The sequence below is a fragment of the Triplophysa rosa genome, linkage group LG22, assembly GCF_024868665.1.
Source record: "Triplophysa rosa linkage group LG22, Trosa_1v2, whole genome shotgun sequence".
Taxonomy (NCBI): Eukaryota; Metazoa; Chordata; class Actinopteri; order Cypriniformes; family Nemacheilidae; genus Triplophysa; species Triplophysa rosa.
Window position 1 is genome coordinate 12,027,158 of NC_079911.1, and position 12,277 is coordinate 12,039,434.

At 37.8% G+C, this 12,277-nt stretch overlaps 1 protein-coding gene across 1 annotated transcript; it reads right to left on the minus strand.

The window, feature by feature from the left end:
- Positions 1–6,174: 6,174 nt before the first annotated feature.
- On the minus strand, positions 6,175–12,277 carry LOC130546053 (solute carrier family 46 member 3). The gene is made up of 6 exons (XM_057321101.1): positions 12,148–12,277; positions 11,737–11,936; positions 9,996–10,860; positions 8,826–8,909; positions 8,340–8,496; positions 6,175–7,947 (listed from the first exon to the last, which is right to left on the minus strand). Exons 2-6 carry the CDS (start codon positions 11,923–11,925, stop codon positions 7,851–7,853), a joined length of 1,392 nt encoding a protein of 463 aa, XP_057177084.1. The 5' UTR covers positions 11,926–11,936; positions 12,148–12,277; the 3' UTR covers positions 6,175–7,850.

The following is a 12,277-nucleotide window of genomic DNA, read 5'->3' on the forward strand; positions in this document are numbered from 1 at the left end:
TTCGGAAGCTGTGGAAAGGGGGAGGCTTTTCCGGAAGCACTGAGATGGTTCCCATGATGCCGTGCTGTGTTGTTTGGGTCACTTCAGGGTGCGGTTGCTCGTTTTCCACTTTGGGTGGATCCAGGAACTGTCAGGAACAGAAGTCCATCAGAAACCACAGTAGTTCAGTACTACAAAGTGAGTTTGTTTCGGTCAAAACCCCACAGTGCTCTCACCAAAACGGCAAGCAGGCATCCGTGATGTGGCTTCGGTTTATCTGGCGTAGCAGGAAACATATCCAGTGCCCTGCTGTGGTGCAGGGATTTTCTAAGCAGGGTGCATTATTTGGTTTGCTTCTGTGAGACAGTCATTCTAGGCCACAGAACTGATCATCAGGCAATCAAAATACATCAGATGGAGGAAACGCACATATGAACGAATCATGCAACCCGTGTCTGCGTGTGATCCAACCATAGTTGTCCTAAATTAGTTGGACGTGTGGTTTGAGCAGTGATTTTCTATTGAACTGGCCTGGCCACTAAAAACATGAAATATTTGCAAAATATAACCATTGTGTTTGTCTTCGATGCCAACAGCTTATAATGCAATCAATATAAGACTCTCGGTTATGTGGAATACAAGCAGTGAAACAAAAACACATGAAATGGGACCGGAAGGTCATTCCTTATGACGTACAGTGTCATGTCACCATCATTTATTGTCAAATATATTTTATAAAATATTAGTAATAATTCTTAAATATATTGTATATGATTTTCATTTATCACAATGTACCGATTTCATTAATGATGATTAAATGATTCATTTAATGTTAAACCACAATTTAACATAAAAAACAGTTCTAATAACAAAAGTAATATTTTTACAATTTTGTGTTTATTTAATGTAGTGTTCAGTGACTTCTACTACAATATTCCATCCCGTTTGATGACATCACAGAAATTCTGATAATATTTCACTATTTCAAAATGCTTTTTTTATCAAGCCATTTGTTTTCACATGAACAATTTACATAATCAAGTAAATATACATATAAACCAGTGGTTCTCAAACTTTTTCATTGTAAGGCCCCCTTTGTGTACAATGCGGTTTGAAAAAAAAAAACGGTTTGCGGTCCCCCAAATAAAGATTTATAATCTTAATCTTAGAATTATAATTAAACCAAAAACATATTCAGTTATACAATGCTGAAACATCAATTCTTTTGGTTGGTGGTCTTATTTTTCTGATGTTATATTTCATAAAATGCCGCAAAATCTGTGGCCCTCTGGATCAATCTTGGGGCCTGACTGATAAACAATTTTTTCCAACCCCCCTCCTATTTCAAAATGTTGTTGAAATAAGTTCATTAATGAAGTACGCACTATATCCTGCCGTGCAATATATCAAATATCAAAGCTGATGACTCCTCTGTTCTTCTCAAAGAAGGTCTTTATACAGAGGCTGACGCATCCTTGGCACTCGTCTGATGTAAAAAGTGGACTGGACAGCTGTTGAAAAGGTTTCAGTGAGGTTAACCAAGAGGAGCCAGAGAGGGGTGTAAAAAAGTTTCTCTTCACACAAACACTTCAGGTCTGTTGTATGTGAATCTATAAACACCTGCTTTGTGATCGCAAACGTTTTTGCCACTATTGACATGACATGTTTTTATTATTCAGGGTGTGGGAGCAGGGCCGTCCTGAGTGTTTTGAGGGCATCAGTAATATGTTTAGGGAGGATTTTGTGGAACTGTGTATAAATGGGAGGCAGGAAAACATTAATCACTGTTCACTAAAACCTCACTATTAATCACAAAATACAAATAATGACTATTTTAACTAAAGTTTCACCGTGAACACAGAAACACATGGTATTATAATATATGATAGTACTGCATTTTGATGTTATTTGATTATTAAATTTAGTTTCATAAGTAAGTTAAGTTTCTGCAAACGGTGTGTCTATCAATTTTTCATATGATGTATATTGGTAGTATTAACTGTAAAAATAATTTTGTAAATATTGGAATCAGTTTCTGAGCAAAAAGATGACGATGGGCATCAGAAATACATGTAATTTCATTCGAATGCTTGTACTTTCTTTTTTTTTAGAAAGAAAATGTATTAAAAATGTATACTATAGAGACTATGAAACATTTAGTGAATCAGCATGACAGTTAGTCGAATTATGTTAGGGGACCAGTTGTATTTATTAATTATTAAATATATAAACACTGTAATATTACCATCAACAACATCATTACACTCATACCAGTACCATACCAATTTCTAAGGGTTGTTTAACGGAAAAACACAGAAGCTTTTAATACTTAAAAGAGAACGGGGGGCTTTTACTGTTATCCCCCACTGGGCTACATCTAACCAGAAATCAATAGACAATGAAATGGGATTGAACAGTAAGGGTGCGTTACATAGCATACTATAACATTAAGAGATTCCACGAACAGAGACATGAGCAAAATGAAATATTTATTGATTGACACACTAACCTTTTCATGACTGTCAAGCATGTTTTTGATTTGATGATACTGTTATCCACAGGAGAGATTCTCTCAATTGAGTAAATTGATTTTTAGCACCCAAACCTGGACTCATTTAACATTTTTATAGCTGTCTTTGTTTTATCCAGCAAGTCTGCCTTGCTTATGATTCAAAACGTACATTTATTTCTTCCGCACTGCACATAAAAAAATATTTCAATCTCCTATAAATACAAGCCACATCTGAGGCATCGCAAAAATAATGCTCTCCAAACACGCAAGGATGTTGGATGGATTCCTCTCCTTCGCTATATTAAAGGACCCATTTCCAGCAAGATCGGCAGCAGGCTCTCACCCTGTCAGAGGAGATGAAGCAGCTGTGTCCAGACTGACCTGAGGTCCATGTGAGACTCAGCCCTCCTGGGGTGAGAACGACCGAGTCTTGAGCTGCCTCAGATCGGGCTTGAGTGGAAGAGACACGTTGGCCCGTGGCGGACCGGGCCTGTGGTTTGAAAGGCAGCTCGCGGATCTATATTTGAGACTGAAAATAAATAGCCTGTCAATTTGTAACAGCAGTGTGGTTGGGGTGGAGAGGAGATGGGAGACAGAAGGAAGTGGACCCTCCGCATATCCTGGCAATGCGTTACAGTTCAGGATATGTTGAGCTTTGCTGGCATCAAAATCACGGGTGGCATAAATAAAATTTGGGCAAAGGGGTTAAAGAAACAGTCCACCCAGAAATGAAAATGGTCAACTTGCTCACATTCATGTCGTTCCAAACCCTTTGTTATTATGGAAACTCAAAAGGAAAAATATTTCAAGAAAAATCTAAAATCTGTTATCATTTATTAACCCTCATGTCATTTAAAACCTGTATACAGTATGTGAAATACAAAAGAAGATATTTTGAGAAATGTCTCTGTGGTTTTGTGTCCCATATGGAAGTCACTGAGGGCCAATGTTGTTTGGTTGTCAACATTCTTCAAAATATCTTCTTTTGTGTTCTGCAGAAGAATGACGGTCAAACAGGTTTGTACGGTTTGCAATGACATGAGGGTAAAAAAATTAAGAAAGATTTTTCATTTTTGAACTAAAAAGAACAAAGACCTGAAACGTTTACCATATAATAAAAGTGAATGTGGACTGAATGTGTAAAACTTCTGTAATGTGCACAAATAAGTTAAATTAATTATATAAAATTACTAATGTTCGTGCACAAACAACTTGCAATACACTAACCATAGAGAAACAATCATAAGACAGATGTAGGATGTAGTAGTTTGAAGTAACACAGAAAGTTTAGTGGTAAGAGATACAGTAACCCTCCCATCGAGCCGAGCTTCAGGGCATTGAAACAATGTAATTACGGGTGAGGCACAAAGCGTTCATACACTGGTAGAGCATCAGCTACAAACAATCCTGCAGGAAATTACATGGGGAGAGCAAACACTGCGTAGCATCAGACAAACAAAAACATTTTTTTTACCTTTTAAGGGAACAAAAGGAAAAAAGGAATGTGAGGAAACACAGTTGCAGGGATTCAACATGAATAAAAGTGTTAAAGGTCCAATGTGTATTTTTTGGGGATCTACATTTACGTTTTACTTTTACATTAATGCATTTGGCAGACGCTTTTATCCAAAGCGACTTACATTGCATTATACTATACATTTGTATCAGAGTATGTGCAATCCCTCGAACCCATGACCTTGGCGTTGATAGCGCCATGCTCTAACCACTGAGCCACAGGAAAGTTATCTATTGACAGAAATGCAATACAATATACATACTGTAACTATGTCTTCAGAGGTGTATAAAGACCTTACAAAATGAAGTGTTATGTTTTTATTACCTTAGAATGACCTATTTCTATCTACATACACCGCGGGTCCCATTACATGGAATTCACCATGTTGTTTTACAGAAGCCCTAAATGGACAAACTGTCTCGTAATGCGTTTCGTAAATATGTTCAACAAAGAAGCGAAAACATGATTTACTGAATAATGTATGAATAGGCAACACTTGCCACTTTAACAGAAATACTTTCTATGCTTGTCACAATTCAACATACAGTATAGCAGTTTACCAGAAATAAGGCTGCTGGCCATCGCTCAAACCAAAGAGGTTTAAAAAGCATTCTTCTCATATCAGTGTCTGACAGCAGGGGATATTTTCACCATGGACTGTGTTGGCACGCTCTCAGTGACTCATGACATAACTAACTATACCTGTTTCTGATCTTGGTGTAGTAGACCCGGCCAGCCAATAGCAGAATTTAAATCATAATACTGAAATACTGAAAACACGCTAAAGCTGTTATCTGGTCATTACTCAATATATGGATTTAGACTTAATCCTTTGGAAAGCAGAGCATGAGGACTGTTCAAAACAGGTACGGCTGCCAGAATCCAACAGCTTCTCCAGACACACGATTCTGAAATACAGGTCTGTGTCCTCAGAGATTCTCTTCAACCGAATAGTTTTAAAGGATAGTTCACCCATAAATGAAAATGATTTCATCTTTTATTCACCCCATGTCATTCCAAAACCTTTTCCCCCCTCCAGAACACAAAAGAAGATATTTTAAAGAATGTTTGTAACCAAACACCACTGGCCTCCATTGACTTCCATTGTGTGTACACATAACCACAGAGACATTTCTCAAAATATCTTCTTTTGTGTTCCACAGAAGAAAGAGTCATATACAGGTTTTAAAATGACATGAGGGTGAATAAATTATAACAGAATGTTTATTTTTTACTGAACTATGCTGAAGTTGAACAATGTTCAGGCTCTTTCATTGGGGTGGAGGTCCCCAAAAGCCCTTGTTTGGCTTAGGGGCCTTTTTTGTCCCTGCCCTGTGAATATTAGTGACGTCGCGCTGTTCCGTATGTTCCCCCTTTTCTGGGGTGTGTGGTGGCATATGGAGACATCTGTATCCAACCAGCCCCAGATGTGTCCATTGGGAGACTGGTCCAATTGTTTGTTTTGAGCGTGGGTGCTTTTCATCCCTGAGGGTGGCGTGTGGGTGCGAGGGTTATCTGATTTAGCCAACCACAAGCAGGGATTGGGGGGTTTCTCAAATACGGCGTAGGGAACGGGTGTGTGTGTGGCATGCATCTGAATAAAGATTAAATAAAACTGAATGTGTGTGTATGGGGGATGCGTGGAAAAAAAGCGAAAAATGGGAGAGAGATGAACAGAGAGTGTGGGGGAGACGGCAGTCTGTGGTGAGGTAGATCATGTGGAGTCAGCGATGTGGAGCCTCAGTGTGGAAACCAAAGAAGCCAACTTGCCCCTCCACTTCAAATTTATCTTACTTTCACTGTGTAGACAGTTCGACTACACAATTACTAAGAGCTGTGGATCTATGACCTCTCATCGTGTCAGAATCGGGGCTTGAGAATCAAACTCACAGGGGAGTATGACAAACCAGACATCAGTGAAATGTACATTTATATGCAGGATGTCACCATTCTTTTATTTTGATGGTGTTATTGTGATCACAACAAATTTAGTCCAATTGACGAAATGTTTTGAAATTCTATTGAGTATTCATACACTTTCCCCCAAACAATCTGTTTTATAATATTCTGTATTAAAATGACAATGTTTCTTACATAGCCTATATTGTAGTGCTCTAAATTGTTTTCATACCTGGATAATGCTATTTTCCAGACCCTGCACACAAAGCATATTTACACATGATTTGTCTCATGAGCCTTTTTAATAGGGAGTACCACTTACAATGTTTTTCTCACAAGTATAGCCAAACTCACACAAGCTCACACACACTTTGAATATTTCAGGCTCAGGTTCTTTCAAGTATTGAGCCACACAACATCAATGAAATCTTCATTTGTAAGTAACAGCATAAAAATAAATATCATATCAAATAGCAACATGTCTGTATAGTATGTTTTCTCAGGATTCAACTTTGTTAAATTTAAAGTTGGGTAAAAATGTATCTAAAAGAAATGACATAGTAAAATATAGTGTTTAGACTGATCAATACTGCCCCCTGCTGACCACACTGGACATCGCAAGTGAAAGTGAAGTTCTTTGTCATTTTCATCTCTGTAGGCCAAATAAAAACACAATATATTAACCTGATCCCTTGACTGCCTGTATCAAAGTCAAGTTGCTGACACTGGCCTTCAAGGCAGCAGCTGAAAATTCACCCTCTTACAGAACGTCAATTATATGAAAACAAGGCCATGCAAAAGATCCACAATGCAGCAGCATATCTTCAGTCAACCAAAAAGGGCCCACATCACTACATTATTGGGCTCTAAAAGCTGGTTGCTAGACATTGCTAAGGTTTTTTAGCTAGTTGCTAGGGGGTTTCATCTGGTTGCTAGCCGTTGTTACCTGATGTTTTACCTGGTTGATAGGGTCTACAGGCTTGTTTCTAGATTACTAGGGTGTTTCGTCTGGGTGTTAGGCATTGTTAAGTTCTAAAAGCTGGTTGCTAGGCATTGCTTAGGAATTTTAGCTAGTTTCTAGGGGGTTTTATCTGGTTGCTAGGCGTTGTTAGGGTCAATGGGCCAGTTGCTAGGCATTTCTGGGTGTTTTAGCTGGTTGCTAGGGTGTTTTATCTAGTTTCTAGGTGTTCTTAGGGTCTAAAGGCCGGTTGCTAGGTATGCTAAGCTGTTTTAGCCGGTTACTAGGGTGTTTCATGTAGCTGCTAGGTGTTGTTAGGCTTTATAAGCTGGTAGCTAGATTTAGTAAAAAATAAAAGTTCCCGTTTTTAAGACTACACAATTTCAAATGCTTCAAATAAAGGTTCTAAAATAAGCAGGGATGAAGAGCTGTTCAATCAAATATTAATCATGACTTAAAGCTTTAAGAAATCTTAAATGGGAGGTCAGGGCTTACTGGCTGAACTTTTATTGACACTGCAATATGAAATTATTTAAACATAAACCTTATTGCACATCAGCCCAAACCTCAGATAATTGAAGTGCATTCAATGCAAAATGATTCCTCAGGAAATCTGGTTATGGATATTTGAAAATGAATCAGAGATTGACTAGACAATGTAATATCATGATGACACCATGGTAATATTTACATGCTGAATGGTGCTATAAAAACTTTAAAACTAAACTAAACAAAACTTTGCTAAAACTATTGCAATTTCCTCATTAAAAAAATGTCCCTTTAAAAATATATAATTTCAACCCAATTCAAGTGGTCCTTCCTTAAAACACTTTTTTTTGCATAAACATTTTTTTGGTGAAAACTCGCACTTTTGGTAGTTGCTAAAAATACTCAAATGTAAAATCTCATTTTTATCCAGATCTCATTTTATGAGATGAATCAAACATACTCTGTGTGTCTGACTATATGAACACACAGGGTGAGTTTTAAGCCACGGGTGCATCCTCTGAGGCTTCAGTCTCATTTTCTGATAAGAGTCCTTCAGTGGCATTGGAATCTGCTGGATGGATACACCACAGGATTCTGGAGTGGGACACACAGTCAGAGTGAGTCAGCTTTCTTAGATACACACACATGACATGCAGAAAAATAAATACCACCATGTATTAAAAAAGGAGGAACTATAAACCTCATCTGGCTTTTTAAAAATAAGGAACTTTGCCTTATTTATTTAAACATTAACCCACTTGGACATCCACTTTCCAGATTTTATTTTATTGTACCAAAAATAAATACCTAAAATACCATAGATTACAGGCACAAAACAGGAAATCAATGAAATCTGTTATGCCAGTAGACTTAGACATACGAGACATTTTATGCACTGGTTTAAATGCATGATGTTACATTTATGAATTTCTAAAATACATAAAAAATCAGTAACAAGTTACTGTATGTTTATCCACAGCTCTTACCCCAGTAAACTCATAGGAATGATGCAGAGTCCAGCACCCAACAGAAAGACGAAGCCAGGACACCACGCCACAGTCTCCGCATAGATGCTGCTAAAAACTGCAGAGGCCGCATTACTCGTCAGGTTTTCCATGAAAGCCACACAGGCAAAGAGCGCACCTGATAAAACAAGAAACATTATAGATGGCAATACAAAAGAATAAGGATATCTATGCAAATGATTCCTTGTTTGCGTACAAAGTACAAGCAGAAGTTAAATGTGCATTTAAATCACATACTGTAAAGAATGCCTTAAGATTAGAACACTTATTTTTTTGTTTGAAAATGTATAAGGTGCTTTAAGTTTTCCAGCACTGAAAGTTGGAATAAACTCCTGCTTTAGGGTAAACAGTCAACAGCAAAAACACTTGAGTAGAAAAAAGGTCTTATGACTTCTTGCTGAATAAGGAGTTTTTCTTTGGAACAGTGATTTTTTGAGAGCAGCTCACCCTGCTCGGACTTTGAGACAACCTTTGACATCATCGAACGCAGAACGGGAAACGGCATGATGGCAAACATCGAAGGAATCCTCACTGTAAGCAAACACATCGATATTCACAGTAACTACACAAACAAGGCCTCTGATAGTTGTGCACAGTTGACTCTATTTCACTAGCAGGTTTATGGCACATTGATCACAAACACTGCCTGTTCCAAATGAATATGTTTGAGAATTAATTTACTGTATATTAAAAATGTAATAAGTTTTATGATATTAACAGTACAGATTGACAATCGTATTAATAATGAAACTGACAATCACACAAAGCACAGTTAACAGTAATTCATCAAACTCCGTTCACTCAGTAACTACATAAAATAATAGCATAAAATGCGATAAGATATGCCAGCTTGTTGCAATTCAGGAGCAGCTGTTTGCTCAAGTAATTAATGTTATAAACCTTTATGATAAAAACTCTCCCAGCAATTTTCATGATAATTCATAACTATATAGGTTTTAAGACTAAGATGGTTTATGAATATGAATGTGTCAGATCTTTGTATGTTTAAAGGAACAGTTCACCCAGAAAAAAAAAATCTGAAAAACAGTTCTTGGCCACCATTGACTACCATAGCAGGAAAAATAGCTTTTTTAATTCCTTTGTTCTGTTGAACACAAAAGAAGATATTTTGAAGAATGTAGGAAAGAAAACAGTTCCGGGCCACTTTTGACTACCATTGTCATTTTTCCTACTATAGTAGTCAATGGTGGCCAAGATCTGTTTGGTTACAAGCATTCTTCCAAATATCTTTCTCTGTGTTCACTGGAACAAAGCAATTTATACAGATTTGGAACAACTCGAAGGTGAGTATATGACAGATTCTTTTTTATTTTTCGGTGAACTGTCCCTTTAAGTGTAATCTGCTTTTGCCCCAGTGATGTTAGGGTTAAGGAGGGCTTAATTCTTGGCTTTTTTCTAATATTCACATATTTTGTACAATTCACATTTTACAAATGCATAAATATTTTACTGGGTGATTTCATATTTTTTATAATGTGATCAAGTTGAATTCTCAAAAAAAAAGACTTGTTGTGAAAGCCTGTCTTAAATTAAAATTAATTGGCCAAATTTTAAAAATATTTCAGCTTCTTTGTTTCAGACTGTGAACATGCTTACCCAAGAACATCATGAGCGTAGTCTTTGCAAAGGCTGTCACCGTCATGCCTATAACAACCGACAACATCCCAATGTAGATGATGGTTATGTTAGACAGACAGCGGGAGAACATATACACACCAATAAAACTAGTTATGAACACGGTGGTGGAGGCCGCGGAGCCATAGCCGACAAGAATCTCGCTCCAGCAAAGCGGCTTATTGAGTTCATAAAGCGTAATCACAGACAAACCACCAGTATTGGAAAACGAAAAGGTGGAGAATGTCAATATCATTAACAAAAGAATCCAACTTCTTTTACTGTGTCCTCCTGCAAACAGGTTATAAATACCAGATGCAAGTCTCCGCAGGGCCTGGCAACAAGCCACAATCTCTGACTTATCAACCAGCTTGGTTTCTTCCAGGATAAAGATGACATATAACAAGTTAACCAGATGTAACATGGCAGACGTGAAGAAAGGCCAGTTAAACCCAGCCGTTCTCAAAAAGTAGCCCGTGGAGATTGCCGCCACACCTGCCATGAAGCCGATCACCATGTCTACCACGGCCATCCGAAGGGTTTTCTGATGGCCGTTGTCGCACAGATCGGACACGTAGGTGAAGCAGCCACCTAGCATGGTTCCGACGCCACCAAAGAGGGCACTTGCGAAATTGGCAGCAATGAGGAGGTAGACGTTGAGCTCGAAGAAAGACACAGCCAGGAAAGAAAATGTGTAGATCAGGGACCCAATGAGCGGCATGGTGATGGTCATCTTACGCCCGCGCTGATCGCTGTAGGCCACCAGGAGGAGGGTCATCACAAGACTAGGGATCAAGGAAAACAACTCACTGTACACGGAAAACAGTGAAGCCGCTTTCTGCACCTCCTGAAAAAAAAAGCAAAAGAGATAAAACAGATGTGTGTACATAATGATGTTGGTACATATGTTTTTTTTTTGCAGTCTAATACAAAACGGTCCAAACAAGTTCCAAGCAGTTATGAAAACAGAAAGAGGAAATAAAACAGATGTGTGTGCTGTATATAGTATGTACCATAAACTGTTCTCTAAACCACAACAGGCGGCGGTCACAAACATACAATTAAATCCATAATATAAAGAACATTATATTTATCTGAGACTGACATGATTTGCAACAGAGAATGGCCTGAGAATTCATACACATAATTATACAAACAGTATTTGGATACTTAAGCCACACTTGTATGAATTCTATTTCAGTAGATAATAAAACGTAGTCTTTATTCGAAAGGGCGACAGCACAAGCTTACTTCATAAGCAAAACATTTTTTAATTATTTAATATTTTAAAATTAAGTTTTTCCTAAAAATAAGACAAAAAGCATTCGAACAATCCAATTAAACACACCCATACTGTACTGTAGTTATCCGTATTAAAATAATCATGGTTTAACCAGTTTTTTTGGTTTGTTTTATTTGTAGTAAAACTATGTTAAAATCAGTCCACAAAAAAACATTGTTATTACATTTTCCCTATAGTAAATGGTGTGCCTTTGCTATGACACCTGTGTGAACTTGACCAACTCGTTTTATCAGTTATATCGTCCAAGTTTTAAATAAATAATTAGTATGAATAAAATGAATGAAAAAGTGGCTTATGTGTCAAAATACAGTTTGGGTCCTCCGTGCAGTATAAAAATCTGGTTGTGTTTGCCATGTTAAATGTGTACACTTGTATGGTGATGATACAGCACAGTACAATAGTGAGCAGTGTAGTGTCTACCTCTTGCTGGCCGGTGTGGTTGCTGCTGTTGGCGGAGCATGGGGAAGTGTTGTCGGACACGGGATATGATGAGTTTGTGATTTCCAGCCAAAGTCTACGATACACGTACTGCTGCACCAGAGGATAAAGCATGAAACTGGCAAATGAGTAAATCGCGACGACCGGCTCGACAAAGTAAAGTCCCTTCATTCTGCTGAATGCTGTGAAATGGAATAAAAGAAAACAGTTTAGGCACATGGTCAGACGGATAGGGGTAAAATTAAATGACTGGTAATAAATAAGTTTGTATTAAAGTCATCCACAACGTCCTGAAACTGAGTTGTCTGTATTTCGAGATGTCAAAATCTGACCACCTTGGACAGCTACCAGTGTAGCCTACTTACAAGCAATGCAAACAGATGCAGGACTTACTTCTTCATTAAAAAGTATGAAGTAGACGTTTCTCCCTTAGGCTGTCACTCTTCTGTATGGTGCTGTTGCAATGACAACCGTCTATACTTTGTTTATGAAACGACTCATCGCGACCACTTATGAAACGCTG